This window comes from Ursus arctos, unplaced genomic scaffold, assembly GCF_023065955.2.
Source record: "Ursus arctos isolate Adak ecotype North America unplaced genomic scaffold, UrsArc2.0 scaffold_5, whole genome shotgun sequence".
In the NCBI taxonomy this organism is placed as follows: domain Eukaryota; kingdom Metazoa; phylum Chordata; class Mammalia; order Carnivora; family Ursidae; genus Ursus; species Ursus arctos.
In genome coordinates, this window is record NW_026623067.1 from 27,510,787 (window position 1) to 27,532,919 (window position 22,133).

Below are 22,133 nucleotides of genomic sequence, written 5' to 3' on the forward strand. Positions count from 1 at the left end.
AGCAATAGGTGATTAATATATATAGTTTATTAAACCTGCATGTATTGGATGCTCAAGAATTTTTGCTGATAGGGGTGCACAGTTTAAAAATGTTTATAGCCTGTCCATTTGAAGGATTTGATCCTTTAAAAAATGGTTTGCTGAATAGTTTATCTTTAAAGTTGTATTTTTCCTGTATTTTAGGCTGCTGGTCTTGGGCGTATGAAGCCAAACACGCTCGTCCTTGGATTTAAGAAAGATTGGCTGCAAGCAGATATGAGGGATGTGGATATGTACATAAACATATTTCAGTAAGTATCCTTTTAACTCAGTAACTTGGCTCAGAAAATGAAAACTTGAACTGGTTTTTGAAGCCTTCACTTGTTTGTAAAGGCTGTTTCTCATATAGTCTCTTCTAATAGAAGCATAAGAATGAACAGATGGGGTTATCTGGTTTTCGACTGATGAGCTATTAAAATTTTTTGATTGATCTTTCTATGTCTCTTCATACATTCAGACATTCACACACATGTGCACACTCTGGCTTCCCATTTAAGGTAGGAGGCTTTCTTGTATCCTTGTAGCTATTGTAGAGCGGATTTCCTCAGTGTTGTCAGACCTGTCACCTTCTGTTAAATCATTATAATATCTGGAGCTGAGAAAGGCGTATCATCACTGATATCACCCTCAAGGTTTCAGTTTGCTCTCCTCGGAAACTGACTTTGCAGTTAATTGTTTGATTTGTGCATTAGCTCATTTACATTTCTTTTTTTAGCGTACTTATATGCTTTGCTTTTCTACCCTCTTGAGTGTAAATTCTGAGTGCTATTCACTTCATAGTGGTATTTCAAATGAATGCTATTTATCAGCGAGCGTAGTTTTGGTCTACATGACTTCAGCTGCCTTTGTATGGATTGTCTAATGCATTCTTTTTATTTTTTTGTTACTTTGTCTTTTTTTTTCTCTTTCTGATTTTAGTCTGTTTGTTACAGTTGATTTTTTATGAATGTATCTGTTTTATCCACCACAAATGTTTTTTGGAACTGAGTTATTTAATAAAAAGAATAAAACTTCTTTTTATTTTTGCTAGATTTTCTTCTTAATTTTGAAGTACTTCCTTTTCCTAATATTCTGGCATTTGCTTAACAGGTCTCTTTATCTCTTTCATACAGCTTTTTAAAGAATAAAGATGCCCTTTCACACCACCGTTGTTTTTTTTAAGTTTTTATTTTAATTCTGATATAGTTAACATACAGTGTTACATTAGTTTCAGGTATAGCATATAGTAATCCAACAATTCTCTACATCGCTCAGTGCTCATCATGATAAGTGTACTCCTTAATCCCCATCACCTCTTGCTCCCATCCCCCTAGCAACTCCCCTCTGGCAACCCTCTATTCTCAATAGTTAAGAGTCCATCATACCACTGTTCTTTTTTTTTTTTAAGTTCTCTCTCCACCCAATGTGGGGCTCAAACTCACAACCCTGAAGTCAGGAGTCACATGCTCTCCGCACTGAGCCAGCCAGGTGCCCCACACCACCATCCTTGATTGAAGAATAATTTTTCTTACTACAGCTGCTGGTAAAATAGAACTGTTCATTCATCCTTATAAAGTATTCCCTTATGTACAAACAATTGTCCTTTTTTTAAAAAAAAATTATATTTGGCAAAGGAGCTCTTACGACCAGATTCAAATCTTATTTCTCTGAAGTTTGATCTGATTACCCTTAACTCACTCGAGTTACTTCCCTTACTGGAACTCCTGTTGGAACCGTAATTACTTACCTGTACCACATAGGATAGTTTTGTTTTCATAGCTACCTTGAAATAACTTTGAAGGAGTAACCAGATGTCGTACTTTACTTTTTAAAACATCTCTTTGTATTGATTAGTAAAGTATACAATGAGTAAGTTTTCCCAAGTAATTTGTAAATGGTTTTAGTAAAATTAAAGCTCTGTTGGATCTTCAGGTGCTGCAACTACTGTTTAGCTTTGGGGTTATTACTGTTTGTAAGCATGATTTCATCCAGCTTTCTAACTCTGTCCTGTGTATTTTTGTATATATGGGGATTCGGAAAGGAAGGAGAGTGCAAAAGAAAGATTAAGTCATGTGGGCTGTCCTCCATGGGCTGTGCTTTTCCTTTCTCAAGATGAAAGACTAGTGAGATGCAATTAAAAGATAGGTAAAAGAATGCTCTCTGGTTTCCAGGGCCATGGAGACTGATGGCAGTTTTAAAGCAATGATATTGCTTATCCTTTTATCTTGTGACACTTCAGTTTTGGTTGTGATTATAAATACTTTGAGCAATTGAGGTTTACTGTATTTACTGTGCCTAGTGACAGCAATGGAGGGTCTGAAACTCCAAATCAGTTTTTATAGCTTAGAGAAATTATATAGCTTATAGAAATCCCTATAGTTGATAGCAAAAACATTTAGCTATTTTAATCCAAAGGAAACTCAGGAATCTGTATTTCCTGGCTTTTCTTTAATCAAATCGATTTTAATTCACTTGTGATTTAGTAACTATTTTTTAAATACTTATAGTTACTCTTCTCTAGTGTTAGGTCTTTCGATAATACAGCTGAGGTAGGTTAATATGTCCATTAATTTCTTTTTCTAATGAATCTCTTCAGACCTTAGTTAATTCATTATGGGAATGAGGCCAACATTGTCTCCCCATGATTTAAAAAAAACAAAACACCAATAAAAGACCTGTTACAATAGAACATGTTTTTCTGTGTGTCAGTAGGAACCAAAATTTGATTTTTTTTTTAGCTTTTAACCTTTTCTTTTTGCTATATATAACTATAGATTATGTATCACTTTTTTGTATATAATGAATATTCGTTGCTTACACAATTAAAAATAATAATGAAAGATAAAAGTTAAGCCTGTTACACTCTGGGGAACAATCTGAAGTTTAGGAATTTGTGATTCTTGCAGTAGATTTGAGAAGAACTTGCATCTACATGATTCATGGTCTCAACAAAGTTTCCAGCATTGAAGTGTGGTTTTAGAGTTGCTTTGAGGTTTTAATGTACTTTGTGTGTGTTATAGGATGCTCCCATTTGTGTTTAAAAAACTTAAAAGGACATATGAATACATGCCTGCAATTGCATATAAAATCTTTGGACTACTTACTAAACTGTTTTTGTAAAAATGTAAGAATTGCTTTAAAATACACTGGCTCAAAAATTAAAAAAAAAAAAAAATACACCGACTCCTTTCAGAAGTGATCCCTTTGGACTCTCCAACCTGTTCCCATTCTCAGTAGAATCTCTTTTGTCTTCATGTATTTATCTTGACTTTAAGGGTATAAGCCTAAATAAAGTATGGTGGGAATACTAACATTATTTTTCTATAATTTTAGTTTGTTTCTGATACGATATGATATTAGTACAGGCACTGCTTTTAAATGGCTGGTGTGGGTCGAGTATCAGTGCTGTAAAGATCTACACTTAGGAGGTTTTTAAGAGTAGTACAGAAAAAAGGAGAGGGACTGGTATAGGATTTGAAACCAACATCATATGGGCCTCACTGTATTTTTAAAAGCACATTTTAAGCTGAAGGAGAAATCATCTCTTATTGCCTTCATTTTATAGAGGAGGACACAAAAATTTTTGTGATTTTGATTTTTTTTCCCCCTCTTATAGTGACGCCTTTGACATACAATATGGAGTAGTGGTTATCCGCCTAAAAGAGGGTCTGGATATATCTCATCTTCAAGGACAAGGTAAATCTTGCTTGAATCAGTTTTTTACTTTAAAAATAGAAGTGACTTTGTTAGCAAAGTATGTGTCATTCTCACATACCCGTCAAGTCTGTCATGTACTTACTGTATGGCATGTGAAGATCGGATCTGTTTGGCTCCACCAGTTTGTACCAAACTGGATGATGGGTGGTGATTGTTAACGGAGAGAATAAAATTCAATCTAAATCATAAGCTTAAGAGAAACAAGCATTAGTTATGGTTTTAGATTGGCCAAATTTTAAAAGCACGTGATAAATAAAATAGAGGATAAAATGTTAAGGACTGCTGAATCATCATTTTCATGTTCACGAAGGTCATGCTTTTTTATAGAGTTATAATGAAAATCTAAACTTGGTGATATCATTTACTCTGTCTAAAGATAAGACCCTATGAATTATGAATCATTTTTCAACTTTTTCATTTTGAAATAATTATAGATTCATCAGAAGTTAAAAAAAGAAATAGTAGACAGGTCCTGTGTACCCTTCATCTATTTCTCTCAATGGTAACATCTTGCATATCTATCGTTAATATGTCATAACCAGGAAATTGACATTGGGACAGTTTACTTACCTTATTCAGATTTCATCAGTTTTACTTACACTTGTGTATGCATGTGTGCATGAACATGTGTGTAATTCTCTGCCATGTAACACATGTGGTTGATTCATATAACCACCACATTCAATTGCAGAACTGTTCCATCACCACAAAGATCTCCCTTGTGCTACCCCTTTAAACCCCCAAAGACTCTCTGTCTTTCCCCCATCATTAATCCCTGACACTAATCTCTTCTCTAACTATGTAATTTTTAAAGCATTTAAAAAAAATGTTTTTAGATGAAGCTTAAAATCTAATTAAGGTGTACTGGTTACTTTTGCCCACCTTAATAAAAACTTTGGAAAATTCCATAGCCTCTAATGATTTTCTAGTAGAAAATATTTCTAGTAGAAGTATTATAAGCTGAAGAAAACCGCATACCTAATATTTTACCCTTATCAGTTAATTAACTCAATCATCCAAAATAGCTAAGCCTGAATAGCTGAGCGGCACATCATGAACTTTTGTCATTTGTTTATGTATTTAAGCGGTTGTAATCCTCCCCCGCCTCCCACCATTTCAAGGGTATTGTGCCGTTTTGAAAGGAACGCTTTGAAGTCTTTATCCATGTAACACAAAAGTATGGCTTGCTGAAAATGCATTTTCTTCCTCGGGAGTAGGCCTTGCAAAACACTGTTTCCATTCTCTCTTGCACTACCAGTGATGGAGGTTTAGGGTACCCGTTAGCACCACATAATTTGTAGTGTTCCCTTTCACGCTCAGCAGTATCACAGTTTGACTAATAAATTTTATGTATGGTTCTGTCATTTACTGAGATTTCAATGTGACTGGAACTTTAAGAAAATATTTTCGTGTGCTTATAATCATTATGAAAATTGTTTTGAAGTTCTTGTTACTCATCATCAGGATTTGGAGACGGGAATTTGGTTCAGCACAGGAGTAAGAGCAGAGGCTGTGGGGTCAGAGCGCCTTTGAAAATCCCACCTTTTTCTCTTAGTACAATAGTCGTGTAGCCTGGGCATGTCTGTCACCTTCCAAGCCTCTGTTTCCTCATCTCTTCAGACATGATCGCTGGGGCACCTGGCTGGCTTAGTCAGAAGAGGGTGCAACTCTTGATCTTGTGGTCATGAGTTTGAGCCCCACGTTGGCTGTAGAGACTACTTAAATAAAACTTTAAAAAAAAAACCCCAAATTGTACTTACTTCATATGGGTCGCAGTAAAGACACAGCTTGTGAAGTTGTTAGCATAGTGTTGGTACGTCTGGTAATGTCGTTTCTCTTACTTTCTCTCATGAGACACGCTAATCCATCCCGAGGATTACGTGTGGATGGTCCATTGTCATAGGTGTTTGTCTTTGTGATGCATGTTTTCATGGTGGAAGTTAACTGTTGACTAACTCCTTCCCAAAAGATAGAAAATGGGAAAAGTGCTTTAAAAATGAAGAAATGGGGGCTCCTGGGTGCAGTCGGTGGAGCATCTGCCTTCGTGTAGGGTTGACCATAGGGTCCTGGGATCTAGCCCTGCATTGGGCTCCCTGCTCAGCGGGGAGCCTGCTTCTCCTCCCTCTGCAACTCCCCCTACTTGTGTGCTCTCTCATTTTCTCTCCCAAAGAAATAAAATCTTTTCAAAAAGGAAAAATAAAAATGAAGAAATGGTACTTTTACCATGAGCTTATCCTCTGGCTTCAGCTCTCTAGTCCGGAGTATAACTTTTCAGTGTCGTCTGTCACCTTACATGTATGTGAACACTTGTCACATTATACAGTTTTTACATGTGTAAATGACTTTGAGAGTAGAATTCATTCACATTTTATACATCATTCTTTTGTCTAACACATTCTTAAGTTCCTTGAATCTCACTCATTACGAATTCCCCAGCACCTGATTCAAATGTCTGATGCTTAGCCATGGCTCAAGATAAATTTGAGTGAGTAGTCCTTCCAGAACAGATGATCACATATGTTCACATAAGAAATCATTTTTTGTAAACTTACTATTTCATAATAAACTTTGCTGTGAATTGTCATTTAATTAATATTATACCATGTTGCTTTCATTAATGGTTAAAACAAGATTTAGATAACATTTTGATTACTTTCATGTCCATAGAAGAATTATTGTCATCACAAGAAAAATCTCCTGGTGTCAAGGATGTGGTACTAAGTATGGAATATGGTAAAAAATCGGATTTAGATACTTCAAAACCATCTGATGAGAAAGCTGTTACACACAAAGGTAATTTTTATTCAGACGAGAGATATATTCATGGTAATGTTTAATTTTGGGAGAAATGGGTTTTATTATGTAACGTGTCTTACTAAGTAAGCCCTTCTCTAATTTGTACTGCTCATTTCTAGTTGATAAGGTAAAATGGATGGCTACAAAATGACTAGTTATTTTTCAAGTATTAAAGTAGATTGTACAACAGAAAACATGCCAGTTAATTACACTCATTTGTTCTTGTATGTTTTTATTTATACTTTGAACAACTTAGCTTGAAGCATAGGTTAAATTTGAACTTGGAAAGAAATGTGGTAATTTGAGAGTAATGCAGTAGAGCATAAGATAACCCTGAAAGGAATGAAATTGATAAAAATAATCTACCTAATTTTTCCATAATTCAAGATATTTAAATACCAGGGATTTTATTTATTTGCTGAGAAATTCCGAGTATTTTTTACATCTACTGCACCTGGAGTTGTTGAGGTAAAACCATGTAATAAAAAATGAAATGCAATTTTATTCCACATTTAGTCTCTTTGAAGGAACGAGCTGTTGGTATTTGGTTACTGAACCGTTAGGCCGTACTTGCAGACCATGTTACCCGTGGTGGCTCATGTCATTAAGCCACACACAGGTTTCTGAATCTCATGAGGCTTTCAGATAATTTCATCCATATATCTATGTCACGTTTATGGAAAGAGGGATGACTTCCAAATCTTACTCTCCCACCCTCACTCTCCTACCTCTGATCAGTCCAGTATCTCCATCTGTCTTAGCCCCAGCTGGCACACAACAAGAAAAAACTGCACTGTAAATCATCAAACCATATCATACGTTTTTGATTCCTATCAAACAATTACATTCTTTTTCTGAAATCGATTACCTTGGACAAATCCTGTCTCTTTGAAATTGATCTTTTCCAGATTATGCAGAAACATTGCTGTTGCTTTTTATTTCTCTGCTTTCTTACCTTGTATGCTTAGAGTAGTGGTAGTTGAGGCTTTAGTTGACACCCATTTTCCCTTTAAGTTCTTTGCTGTCTCGATTATAATTTTTTCCTCTTTCATCTCAAAACTCTATAATAAAGATTTGATAACTGTTATGTTCCTGCATTTATTTTTATTTTATGGTATACATGCTTTCATTTTCTCCTACTTTTTATTTTTACTACCATTTTCTTTTTCCTAGAATAGTTCCTTTCTTTACAGAATCTGTTAGGAATTGATAGGTAAAACTATGATGGGAAAGGAAGAAGTAGTTAGTACATCAAGCATCTACTCTGTGCCTCCCACATTGCAGTGGGTGGTACCCGTATGTTAGCTCATGACTGCATGTCACAGTCTTGTGAAGTCATTATTGTACAGAGTGGGAATCTTCTTGCCTTTTTATTATAAAAATATAAATACCTTTAATATCTTTAAACACCTTAGTGTAAGTCATTTTTAAGTGTCAGGATTTCCTTGACATTTTTTTGAGCTCTTTGAAATGAATACACAGTGTGCCCATATATTTTTATTATCATCAAAGACAGATAGTATCAAATATCTACTTTATAAGAACAAAAATATTTAATCCTATAAAATCAGATGTAATCATTGAAATGTTTTTGTTCCATCGTAGGCATAAGAAATTAGTGTTCAAAAATAGTATTTATTTTAGTTTGTGTTTTTCTCTCTAGCCAGTTATTTTAAAAATTAGCCTAGAAACTGTAGAAAAGTTTATATAATTTGAAGTCTTCAGACTTCAAGCATTCTTAGTAATTATTACATAATTATAATAATATATATTATATATATATAACATGATATATATTACATGTATTACATATACTATTTGAAGTCTTCAGACAATCATTCTTGTGTAATTATTACATAATACTAGATGTTTGGCATGTCTGTCTTGGTTATTGGGGCACACAGAAGGCAAGGGGACAAAAAGAGTGCCCTTTGAATGCTTACTTTGTGCTAGGCACTGAGATGAGTGCTTTCATGCTTGCAGCATAATGATCTGAAGAGGTAGGTATCCTTCACCTTTCTTACTAACAAGGAAGGTGAGGAGTTAACTAGTTCAAGCTCACACAGCCAGGAAAAGAATTAAAGGTAATAATACTGGAATCCTGGGAGCCACTGACTCAAGAGCAGTGAACTCCTTTCTGTCCAAGTCGGGAGTTCTCTATGCCTCAGACAACGAAAGGAAGCTTATATGAAGAAAAAAACTAGGGAGATTAGGAAAACCGTTAACTCAAGAAAATACTTACAGATATTGAAATATAGATGAGCCAGTACTTGCGTGCATATATATGTATATGCATAAACATATATATGCTTATATTTTATGTATATATATATATATATATATATATATTTGTAGACCTGTATAACCTGGTATTTTATATAAACCAAAAGACTGTCTCTGATCAAATTCCTTATTATTTCAAGTGATTAACTTTTACAAATACCAAGTATCCATTATATGTTTCTAAAATCACTTTTCAGTCATTTGCACAGTGATGCAGTGGCAGTGATTAAAATATAGATATTATCTGCAATGTCCTTTTTTAATGTCATATTTCTATTCTATAAGCCATAGTTCTGAATCTTTTCAACCGATTTCAAGTATGAAAATTTTAAAGTTTAAAAATCCTGTGGAAGTTTTTATCAGTTTTACAGGAATAAACTTTAGGAGTGAGTGTTAATCAGTGGCCCTCTTGGAGGGGGTCTAAAGATATGTTTGCTTTTAAAAATCCTCAACATTCAGTGTAGACAATACCTATCTTCAGTCTTGATTATTTTTCACAGCCTGTCTCTTCATACTGTGCTTTGTTTATAAATGTGCTCTATTTACATTTTCATTATTTTATTAATATAAAGGCAATTAACTTATATTTTGTGTTTTTTAAACATAATCTAGATGAGGAAGAGGATGGCAAGACTCCAACTCAACCACTGTTGAAAAAAGGCAGGCATTTTTCATCATTTTATTTTAATCCCCTTTTTCATACTGTTAACTCTTTAACTCCAACTCTGCTATTTTATTTTTTTACCTGAGTTTTTATTTCCATGGCGAGGTGATGTTACAGTTATTTATTGAATGCAGATTAGAAAAAAATAATCTTTAGTTCACCTAAAAAAGTTAAATCATCCCAGGGAAAGGTATTACATGAAAGAAAAATTATTTTAAATCATCTTAGCATTTCTGAAATACTCAAACCCTGATTGTCAATATTAGTTTTTTTATTTTAAACTGCATGGTTCAGATGATAAGCAGAGACACTGAAATGGGTCTCTTTGCCGGTGTCACTTGCATTCTTTACCATCAGTTGTACCCAGCCAAGCCCTTAATTTTGATACTAATATATTTTTCATTTCAAAAATTACAATATTTCTCACAGCCCTGCTGCGTTTGGGAGATACACAGTCATGTCCCCGTGCATGACTTTTATGAGAAGGAGATAGAGGTGAGAGTTACGGAGCAGTGTGGTTTGGCAGCCATATTATGTCATCATGCAAAATCATTCGTCATGTTTGCGTGCATCATGGCAGCATGAGAAGTGAATGACACATCCTGCAGAAGTGATCGGGTCTCCTCCTTGGATTCCTGCTGTTAAAAATTTAGTGTAGGAGTCTCATAATGGTCATTTGCTTGCTCATAGAGTCAGTGCTGATTTTTTTTTTAATTTTGTAATTCCTGGGACTATAAATGGGAACTCCCTTGGTGTTTTATTCTTGAGACCTGCAGCAGACGGTGCCCTTCCAAGGAGTTCCCACCATCTTTCTGTGCTTCAAAGAAAGATGTGTCGTTACGTGGCTCTTTTCTTTGGGCATCACATACCGAGGGGACAAGTTAGGTCAAGATGAGGGTGTCCTTCTTTATACTTGGAGGTTTCACTGTGATAATCATTAGATTGTATTCATTTGTCTTCCACTTCCTTCTGTCTTTTATATTATTTATAACAACATTATGTGTAAGAAATTTTTTTGATCTTTATATTATTGAGGAACCACATTACAAAAGAAATATGTTCACAGAATAGGCATAAAATTAATTTGTCCAGTTAGCCTAAAATGGCTTCTCAAAAATTAAAATCTAGCAGTCAGTTACAATATTCTTGATTGGTATTTATGATTCTCTTTCTTTCACAATGCTTCAAAATGTTAGAAATTAGACAAGATACTTTGGATGAGTTTAGCTCTTGTAAAGATATATTTATCCATAACCATTTTTCAAAAAGTACATTTAAATTTTAAACAACTGAAAGCTTGTGATGGACTCCATATACAATTATCTGCATTATAAATATTTAAATACACAAAAGTTAGGAAACTATAGGAATTCAGCAAAAGGGGCTTAATATTTATCTCCCTTACATCTTATTTTTCTGTTTAATCCTTTAGAATCCAAAGGCCCTGCTGTGCCCTTAAATGTGGCTGACCAAAAGCTTCTTGAAGCTAGTACACAGTTTCAGAAAAAACAAGGGAAGAACACTATTGACGTCTGGTGGCTTTTTGATGATGGAGGTAAGGTTGTTAATATGCTTTTTAGCAATTTTACATAAACTGAAGTTGTGGGAATGGTATTGAGAAATGGCGTGTATGTTTCAGTCACAGACAACATTCCCCAAAGCAAGAGGATTGATTTCAGAATCAGGCGTCAGGCTTAATTGTTATCTCTTCAGTGTCCTTCACTTTGGAAGTTGACCAGTTCTTCCTTGAGCTCATGACCTTAACATTTTTTTAAATATTACTGACCATTTTTAGAATGTCACTAGATTTGAAGTACCATTTGCTCTTTCATCATAATTGGTTGAAGTTACATCATTTTGGAAGAAATCTCACAGCAGTGATGCCTTGCTCTTCTGTCTGTATTTCGTCAGGGGGCTCATGATGTTGATTTGCCTCATCATTGGTGAAGTTCACTTTGACCACTCAGTAAGCTGGTTTTCACTAGATCTTGAGAATGAGAAGTGACTGTTTCCCTTTGTGTAGTTACCTGTATTAGGGGATGGGAAGGTACTTTGGGGTTATGTAAATAGGCCATTATTACTGCAACTTTTACCACCCACCATCTGTAGCCTCCGTTGATGGTTTTGCCTCTTGCTATTGTTGGTGTGGTGTGTTTGTGGTTGTCAAATGATGATTTTCCAATCCTGTTAATTCTTCCTCATTTATTAGTTGACATTTTATTGTAAGGAAGGAAGAGCCTTCTCCTTATTTCTGTCCTTGCGGATTCATCGATTCCCATTGTATTCAGTAGATGATTTGTCATTCTCATGATTTGTTTTGATGTTCACATTGTTCCCGTATTTGGCTAGCAAGATCCTCTGGAGACTAACTTGTATGTCTGCTTGTGATTTCCCCGTTGTTTTTTATTTTCTGAAATAATGAGATGTTCTAGGCTCACTTTTGTACTTGGCCTACACCAGCCATTGAATCACCATCTGCCCAAGGAGCCCAGATTGCTTTTAGTGGAGAAAAATATTTAGGAACAATGATCATGGCATTAAATACGCTTGTGGCTACTAGGGTGTCCCTACTCCCCCAGGCCCTCTCAGTGGACGGGTCTCAGAAACACACATGTATATGTTTGTATATGTAGGTATAGATTGAAAACCAATTCCAGTTCAACACTGCAGGCTTCAGTCTAGCTTCTCCCTTGTTGTATTTCTCATTTCAGAGAGAAACCTGGCTTCCATTAGGTTCAGTGAATTCTCTCATTTCCTTATTCCTTCTGTATGTGACTGATCTTCTGACTGCCAGGCCACTCTCCCCATCTCACTGCCTTCCTCACATGGGCCTGACTCCATTGGGCTTTCCTCTTTGTTCAGGCCTACCTCATGGCTTTTTGACCGAATTATTAAGAAAGGACGGAAAGAAAAATTGTGTTTAATGCTGAGTTGTAGTAAACGTGTTTTTAGAGATTAAATTGACTTAAAAGTTCTTAATTGAGAAATTAACATATAGTAAATGATTTTTTATTTTTTTGTGATTCAGGTTTGACTTTATTGATACCTTATCTTCTGACTACCAAGAAAAAGTGGAAAGACTGTAAGATCAGAGTATTCATTGGTGGGAAAATAAATCGAATAGACCATGACCGGAGAGCGTAAGTCTAACTTAAATTGAAGAGCATTTATCTTATTCCAGTATATATTTCATTATTGCAGTACATTACAGTATTTATTTGATAGGATAAAACAGAGACAATCCAGAAAATGTCAGTCATGTTGCCCTGTTCTATACCGAAGCTAAAAATTCTAGCTAAACGAATAAAACCACATTCTCTCTCTTTGTGTGTGTGTGTGTGTGTGTGTGTGTGTGTGTGTGTGTGCGCGTGTGTGGAGTAATAGACCACATTCTCTTTAATTTAGTCTTCCTGTTGAAGTTGTAGGTACTTAGTGCTATTGTTTTTTCCTATGTTGACATTTTAGAAAGTACTAAAAACTTGGAGCATTAGACTGTTAAGCACCTTTTTAAATCAAAATCAGGGATGTGCCCCCAAATTACATATTCACATGTGAGATACATTTTGTAGACTTGCAGACAACAGAAACGCAGAATGCCATTGTCACCCACTGATTTCCCCTGTGCTGTCACCATTCTAGTTCTGGTTCCAGAGCCTCGCTAAGTACCCCGTGTCTTGTCTTTGACCTTTTCAAAGCATATATTGTACACACTGCTCCTGAGCTCACATTTGGAAACCAGAGCTCTGATCATATGATTCCTCTGCCCAAAATACTTTCAGTTTCCTCTCTGTTACATACCATCGGAGGTCTGTCCTGTTCCCCCAACTCTGCCTTAGACTTCATTTTACAGTTCTGCACCTGCCCTAAACACGCAATTTCAGACTCGTATTCCTTCCTACTCTTTCCTCATCTCTACTAGAAATAGCTCTTCTCTGTGGAAATGCTCCATCCTTTCACGTCCTGCATTGCTATCACTTTCTTCATAATACCTTTCCTCTTTTTTTTTTTTTTTTTTTTTTACCCATGTCTCCCCATCGGTTATTACCCTACCTTCCTGAATAACAACATACTTGGTACCACTCATTGCGTTCTGGGGCTTATTTTATATTGATTTTCGTATCTTTGATTTGAGGTTTGTGGGCCCTAACACAAATATCTACTACACACGTAGTAGATTTATACTGGAATTCAGCGAAGTGTTATCTCAAACAGTGAAGTATGCAAGAAATAGTAGAAATAATTTAAAAGTTAAACCTGTAGCCAGTCTGTTTTCTAATATCTTAATTTAGAAAACTCATTTTATTGAAGATAGAATCCTGTTTTGCTAACTGCTTTTCCTGTATGTATGTTTCCACTTTCTATTTTTGCCTCCAAGGCTTCACTGCCATCTCTGCCTCCAAAAACATATTTCTTTATTGAAAACTCAGAGGCTTATTGGAGCCCCTTTTTCATGTCTGTCCCAGTCTCCCCACCTCAAAATTCTGTGAACTTTATTTGCCATCAGTTATAGCCTTAGTTTGGCCCCAAAAAGTCCTATTTAGACCTTGAGATATGCATTCTTCATGGATGGAAGAATAATCCAAAAATAATTAAGCTTACAAGTGTTTACTAGTTTTTGCTGAAATCCATATACTTGCCAATATAATTTTGTCTAAAAAAGTCTTTACTGAGGTAGAGCTGACACACAGGGTTACATTAGCTGCAGCACAGCAGGGTGATTCAGTATGTCCGTGTGTCATGCTGTGCTCTCCACAGTGGCCGCTGCCATCTGTCACCAGGCAGCGCTAGGAAATACCACTCACAGTTCCCCGTGCTGTACCTTTCATCCTTGCGGCTTGTTCGTTCTGTAACTGGAGGTCTGTTTCACTCCCCGTGAAAAAAATTAAATTTAAAAACTAGTTGCCATTCAGATTTCATTATTAATGTCTTGCTCTACCCGTTCTTTATTGGATACTAAGATGAGATTCAGAGAAAGTAAAAGAATGTAACAGGAGACTCTACTCAGGGAATTTAGATGTCTACTTAGGTGAACATACAATGTGAATTAAGTCAGATGGACTCTGTTTAGCACCTGATACAGTTTTCCTATAAATCATGCTTTTTCAGATATAGTGATTCAGCCCTAAATAGAATAAAAATACTTGCGTACAGCTTTCGTGTATCTCAATGCTATTCATTTTTGTTTTAGGATGGCTACTTTGCTTAGCAAGTTCCGGATAGACTTCTCTGATATCATGGTCTTAGGAGATATTAATACTAAACCAAAGAAAGAAAAGTAAGTTGTTGGATCAATTACTCTGTGCAAATGTCTGATTCTTTTATGGGTGGCCTACTCAGATATTCCGGTAACAGATCATTCAGCTTCAACTAATTACCTGGGGTTTTGCCTGCTGTTAGTTAGATGTGAAGTCAGCGCTTTCTAATCTGACACTGACGGTTGGCATGCCTGAAGCAGATCCCAGAGGAAGTCTGAAGGGCTTTCAGTTTTCAGAGAATTCAACTACTGTTGTATAAGTAATTTCCGAAAATCCCAATGCCACAGAAATGCCACATGGTTCTTTAAATTTCCACTGTTCATGCCTGTATCCATTACCACCACTCAGTCCCTACTCCATGTTATGTACTACTTTTTACTATTTTGCTTTATTACTAAAATAGGAGAATCTAAGAATTTGCCTATAATAGTTACATTCAGAATTCTCAAGAGTCAAAGAAAAGTATACTCATGGAATATTCTACCTGAAAATGGTACATAGAGGATGTTGTAAATATGTATATATTTATACTAACAGGCATAATTTTAATTATTCTCAAATGAATGTTGAATAAATGATGAAACTAGTGTAAAGAATTAAATAGAAAATAACCAGGTATACTTGGTAAGGTTATGATCAGGGAAGGATTTATTTCCTTTTATAAAATAATATAAACCAGGAGCTTTGTATGAGACTTGATACTGAAAAATGTTTTTCACATTCATAGAGGGTTAGAATGTTGATGTTCTTTTACTCTCTTTTACCCTATTAAGTATCTGGGGACCTAGAGATTAATTCTGCATCTTAAATGTTCAGTATCTGCCCACTCCTCTCTTCAGAATAGTCTAATACCTTTTCTACTACCGTTCCTCTTTATATTCATTGGTACTTAAACTAGGAAAGCTTTTGAGTATTTTGAGTAAAGGAGCAATACAATTTGACATATTGCTCAAAAGGATCACGTTAGCTACTGTGATGGAAATGTACGTAGGTTGAGGACGGTGGGCATAGGAGCAGGGGGTAAATACAGAGAGGTGAGTGTGAGCAGTTGAACTTGGAATTCTATTATGTGAATACAGTTCTAAATTTCTTATCAGTTTGAGAAACTAGCAGTTGCTGTTTTCTGAATAAGTTGCCAAAGTGATGGTTACAAGTCAGGGTAGGGAAATGAGCATAATAGATGGAAAACACTACTTCTCAAGGTCTAATTTAGCATTGGAGATCTTAGTGTTAAGGAATTCAAATTGAGGTTAATTGTCAGTGTTCTTTCTGTTTTTTTTTTATTAAAGTATTGTAGCTTTTGATGAAATGATTGAGCCGTACAGACTTCATGAAGATGACAAAGAACAAGATATTGCAGATAAAATGAAAGAAGATGAACCGTGGCGAATAACAGACAATGAGCTTGAACTCTATAAGACCAAGGTAGCTGTCTCTTCTGCTTTCTTTTCCTTAATATTCCATGGATTTTTTTTTTTAAATAAGGAAGTCGTCTTGTAAGTATCAAGAACTGTCGTTTGTTACAGGAGGAACCAGTTGTGTAAATTCAGTCTCCTCTAAGTTGGATCTGTATGTGAACAGTGTGTATAAATAATTAGTTCTTTTTTTTTTAAATTATGTTAGTCACCATACAGTACATCCCTGGTTTTTGATGTAAAGTTCCATGATTCATTAGTTGCATATAACACCCAATGCACCATGCAATACGTGCCCTCCTTACTACCCATCACCAGTCTATCCCATTCCCCCACCCCCCTCCCCTCTGAGGCCCTCAGTTTGTTTCTCAGAGTCCATAGTCTCTCATGCTTCATTCCCCCTTCTGATTACCCCCCCTTTCTTTATCCCTTTCTTCTCCTACCGATCTTCCTAGTTCTTATGTTCCATAGATGAGTGAAACCATATGATAATTGTCTTTCTCTGCTTGACTTATTTCACTTAGCATTATCTCCTCCAGTGCCGTCCATGTTGCAGCAAAAGTTGAGAACTCGTTCTTTTTGATAGCTGAGTAATATTCCATTGTATATATGGACCACATCTTCTTAATCCAGTCATCTGTTGAAGGGCATCTCGGCTCCTTCCACAAGTTAGCTATTGTGGACAATGCTGCTATGAATATTGGGGTGCATATGGCCCTTCTCTTCACTATGTCTGTATCTTTGGGGTAAATACCCAGTAGTGCAATGGCTGGATCATAGGGTAGCTCAATTTTTAACTTTTTTAAATCATTAGTTCTTTTCTAAATTAAGGGACAGGTATTTTCATTACAGCAAAACTCTTTTAGTTTCTTATTGTTTACTTATAGTTCTGTGAACTACACTAAATTCCGCTTTTCAAATGGTCCAGGAATGACTTTGTCCTGTTTCATTTCAGACCTACCGGCAGATCAGGTTAAATGAATTATTAAAGGAACATTCAAGTACAGCTAATATCATTGTCATGTAAGTACTATCTATACTCAGATTTTCTTGAGCATTCATTTTAGGATCATGCAATTAGGATCAATTTCCATACCAAGTACATACCTATATAAACCCCAGTAATGACTTAACTAGATAGAAGGAAGAAAACGCAGACTTTCGTTAATACGCTTTGCTCTAAGCATATGGAGAAATCATTTAAGGTAGGAGGAAAGAAAAGCAAGAATCTAAGTAATTCTTTATCATAATAGTTTATTCTGGAATTTTTCCTTTATCTTTTTTCCCACCTTTTAAAAATTCCTTGGCTTGAAGGACAGTACAGCATAGGCGTTAAGCATATGCGAGGTATGAGGGCCTCAAGTTAAAATTTGGACCCTAGGGTGAGGTGTAGGACACTTGGCTAGCTCAGTCAGTTAGAGCATTTGACTCTTGGCGTTGGGGTCGTGCGCTCGAACTCCACATTGGGGCTACGTAGATTGTACTTGAAATAATTTAAAAAAAAATAAAATCTTAAAAAAAAGAAAATTTGGACCCCAGCCAACATCCTCCTAGAAGTAATACCATAGAGTTGTCTTGGGGATTAAATTTAAAAAGTGGTTCCTGTCTGAATCTGCAGCCCCATGTTTCCACACAAAAACATTACATACAGACGTTTTGTCTTCCATGTGGATATAGATACTATCTGGCTTTTCTTTCACTAAGTCAGATTAGCTACATGTTACTTGAACCCAAATTTTCTCCATCATGAAGCGGGGGTCCTTAAATAGGTTAAAAAAAAAAATTTCAGGCCTCCAAAAATATGGCAAATGATGAAATAAAGTAATACCAAAGGATTGTTATTTTGATTAACAAAAAACAAAACAGCAGGAAATTTCAAGTGTTGCTGCTGCTGATCAGGTATCTGTAATGTAATATGTTAAAACCTAGAAATCTAGAGAGAAACACTCTCTGGAGCAGCTGATTACTACTACTACTATCTACAGATACAAATGAAAGCCCAGAAAGATAAAGATACGAAAAGCTGAAAACTAATATGTAGAATTAATTATGTTTCAATCTCATTTATCCATGTGTGGTTTCTGCTTTCTTAATTTAGGTAGAAACATCCCTTTCTCCCAGAAGAATTCTGTCCTTATTGAAGAAGGGGAAATGGGAGGTTTAATGTTAGATACCAAATGTGTTGCAGTTTATAGAAATACTCATTTCTGTTCTTATTAGATGAATTTTTAAAAATCTTTTGTTCAAACATGAAAAGGGGGGAATAGTGATATGAGTATAGTGATTGCTACACCATGTTCATAATTTGCCTGCACTCCAAAATAATGTGTAAGCACTGTACTTTTTAGTTACTATTATTCGTGACTCAATATATAATTTTTATTACATTTTATTTTTCTCAGCTTAATGCATTACCTAATTTTCCTTTGCTTTTTGATACCAGGAGTCTGCCAGTTGCCCGGAAAGGTGCTGTGTCTAGTGCTCTCTATATGGCATGGTTAGAAGCTCTTTCGAAGGACCTACCACCAATTCTCCTAGTCCGTGGGAATCATCAGAGTGTCCTTACCTTCTATTCTTAAATGCCCCAGTACAGTGGATAGCCCTCCAGATGGTACTTGAGTGCCTAGTGAAGTCACTGAAATCTTCAAAGACACATTAACATGACAATGGCGAACTGTGACTTTTCTTTCACTTTTTCATTAATTTGAAAGCACACAGGGACGTTGCTCCACTGATATGTGTATGGAGACTTCAGTTCTAGTCAGTTCTGTATTTCAGTCTTAACGAATGATGATGATTCCTCGTTGTTGGACTGAGGCTCACGAGAGTAAAGTTTTCCTTTGCTACTTGAATAGCAATAAAAGTGTGTTATTTTATGATTGATGAAAGAGTACAAAAAGCCTTTAGCCTTGAGGTGCCTTCTGAAATTAACCAAATTTCATCCATATATCCTCTTTTATAAATTTATAGAATGTCAAATTTTGCTTTTAGCTGTTATTTCGTTTCTAGTCTCTCCCACCTTAAAATGAAATGGACACTGCTTTTCTTCTTCCATTGACCAATTAGTGTTGAGTACTGTATGTTTTCTATTACTTTTATAAAGGTATCTGTTAGATACTAAAGGTGAGAATTAGGGCAAGTTAATAAAAAATGCGAAAAAAACAAAACAAAACAATACAAACAAAAATGGTAGCCGAAAGGTTAGGTTTGTCTGGGTATGTATAAAATGTAGATCTAGGGAAAAAAGACCCAATAAACCTTTCTTTTTTTTAAATCTCTAATTGGCTGTTATTTGTATTTTTATTTGAAATCTTAGAGAAGGTTGAAGATTTATTCAGTACTTCTGTATACCATGCTGAAAAATCCCCTGTTGTCATTCTTTAGACCAAAGTCCTCAAAATGATTTGTATCTATTAGAAGAGAGATCTGTCCTAATTTATAGTTTTCCTCAAATCTTGAGGGATTTTTAAGAAATGCTAAAAGATTTTTCTCGAGGAAAATTAGACAAAGCAATGTCATTAAATAGAGTATTTCAATAAACAATATGTGGAATTCCACTATACACATCCTTTATAAATCATTAAAATATTTAGTGTTTCATCAAATGGTTAAATGGACCACTGGTTTCTTAGTGAAATGTTTTTAGGCTTAATTCATTCAATTGTCAAGTACACTTAGTCTTAATTAATATACTCAGGTTTGAACAGATTATTCTGAACATTTAAATTTAATCCATTCTTAATACTTTAAAACTTTTGTGTTAAGAAAAACTGCCAGTTTGTGCTTTTGGAATGTCTGTTTTGACATCATAGTCTACTAGTACAATTTTGACAGTGCATACGTACTGTTACTAAAAGCTTTATATACAATTATTAATGTGAAGTTTTTCATTTTTATTCAAGGAAGGATTTCCTAAAAACATTTCAAGGGATATATGTCTACATATCTGTATGTGTGTATGTATGTGTGTATGCATACACAGATGCATATGTGTATATATAATGACATTTATGTTGCTGGTTTTTTGCATTTAAAAGTGATCAAGATTCATTCGATTAACATGTTTTGGTTTCAGTAAACATAAGTTCAAAATTAGATTGAAAGAGACAGGTTTCACAGAGAACAGTGGTGATCATTTGAAGGGCATGTAACTTCACACAGTTACTGTTCAGGGAGGAACGGAGAACACACCCTTTACAGTGCTGTTCAGTGAGTTCATTGGTATAACTTTCGGTGGTGAAGACTATATGCAGTTTTTCATGAATCTGGATAGATAGCGATAAAATCACTACTGTTGTCAGTAGTGCAGTATTTTTGCTGCGTGAGCATACACGAAATGAATAGAAAAGTGGGGATCTGATAATAATTTTGAATTTCGAATGTTAAAATGAAGTAATTGTTTTTCCAGGTTTTTTTTTCCCCCTACATTATAACTCACAGCGTTGTTCCATTTATTGCAGGTTTTGTAGTGTTTTGGAGGAAAGACAGTAGAAATGTCATCTTATTCAGTAAACAATACCGTGTTTGAACTTTTTAAATGGATAATAGGGCATGAACTGAGTGCTGCTATCTTGAAATGTGCACAGGTACACTTATTTTTTTTTTTTTTTTGAATTTTTCCCATTCAGGAAACCATCATTGTGATCTGTACTGCAGGAACCAAATGTCGTGCATCATACATATGTGTATAAAGTACATAAAATATATCTAAATATGCATAATGGGGGGGTAATATTGTCTGTGAAATAATGTAAGAAACTTTTCACTTAAAAAAAAATGCATTACTTTCACTTAACACTAGACACCAGGTCAAAATTTTCAAGGTCGTTGTAGTACTCTAATAAAGTTCAGCACTTCTTAGAGAGGCTAGCTAGTGTTGAAGCTATTCTAGTTTATTTTGTTTATGCTGAATTTGATTATTTTCATGCCAAAATGTTTTTTTTTGAGTTCTAATCATTGGTGATAACTTGGAAATAAATATGCAATGGCATTTGACAGTTCGTTATTCCTATAGGTGAATACTCATTGGGTTTAGAGAGAATGGTGGTGTTAAGCTGATGATTAACGGTTAATTAAATCAGATATTTATTTGTTACATTATTTCATTTGTATTCTAGGTTTCCTTTTACATTCTTTTTGTATGCTTTCTGACATTACATATTTTTAAAAGACTATGGAAATAATTTAAAGATTTGAGCTCTGGTGGATGTTTATCTACTAAGTTTGAAAATGTCATATTTTGATAATACTGTACTATAACTGTCACACAAATGCTTTTCTAATGTTTTAACGTTGAGTATTGCAGTTGCTGCTTTGTACAGAGGTTACTGCAATAAAGGAAGTGGATTCATTAAAACTATTTAATGTCTACTCTTCTATTTTGTCTGTTTTATAAATCTATGGCAACTTCGTGATGTGCCCTTATTTATATAACTGTGATTTCACGATGTCTGAGTTTTTTAGTGGCTTTTACGTTTAATATGCATACCTTAGAAGGTTGTTTGAAATTGTGCACTATCTCTAAGCCTTTGAAATGATCACTATTGATATTTGACAGTGTGATTGAACCACAGAAGATGCACCTCATTTTGATTTTTTTAAGAAGTGATCTTACTTTCCTAATTCTTTTAAAACTATTTTGGGGCCAAATCATGCATTTAGGAATGAGGAAACTAGACTAAGATGGATCCATAGTCCCTGTCTTTCCTTGAGAAGATTTTTGGCTAAGCTGATTCACGGTTTTATAAAACATTTTCACCTTCTCATTTGAACATGATGGTAGGTGTGTTATATATGCAGGACAGTTACTTTTCTCTTTCTTACTCTTGGGAAAGCAACTTGGAGCAATGTAGGGAATTCCCCGGGGTCATGTGCTCAATCAGTGAAGAATGTTGGCCCAGAGCCCAGATCCTTCATCTCCGGGGATATCTCTATTACGAACTCACGGCTGCCTGATCCATAGTTGAGGGAGCTGCGATAGACTGG

At 35.2% G+C, this 22,133-nt stretch overlaps 1 protein-coding gene across 2 annotated transcripts in view; it reads left to right on the top strand.

Annotated features, from left to right (window-relative positions):
- SLC12A2 (solute carrier family 12 member 2) overlaps positions 1–21,507 on the top strand; it is a 102,912-nt gene extending 81,405 nt beyond the window's left edge. Inside the window, exons 18-27 of one of the 2 annotated variants that reach the window (XM_026507877.4) lie at positions 184–290; positions 3,635–3,714; positions 6,403–6,528; positions 9,427–9,474; positions 10,911–11,033; positions 12,507–12,618; positions 14,667–14,753; positions 16,023–16,158; positions 17,104–17,171; positions 18,592–21,507. In XM_026507877.4, coding sequence (XP_026363662.1) covers positions 184–290; positions 3,635–3,714; positions 6,403–6,528; positions 9,427–9,474; positions 10,911–11,033; positions 12,507–12,618; positions 14,667–14,753; positions 16,023–16,158; positions 17,104–17,171; positions 18,592–18,727 — 1,023 coding nt within the window. In that variant the 3' untranslated portion in view covers positions 18,728–21,507. The remainder of the gene's footprint in view (positions 1–183; positions 291–3,634; positions 3,715–6,402; positions 6,529–9,426; positions 9,475–10,910; positions 11,034–12,506; positions 12,619–14,666; positions 14,754–16,022; positions 16,159–17,103; positions 17,172–18,591) is intronic. The other variant, XM_044387366.3, reaches the window with a different exon arrangement.
- Positions 21,508–22,133: the final 626 nt, after the last annotated feature.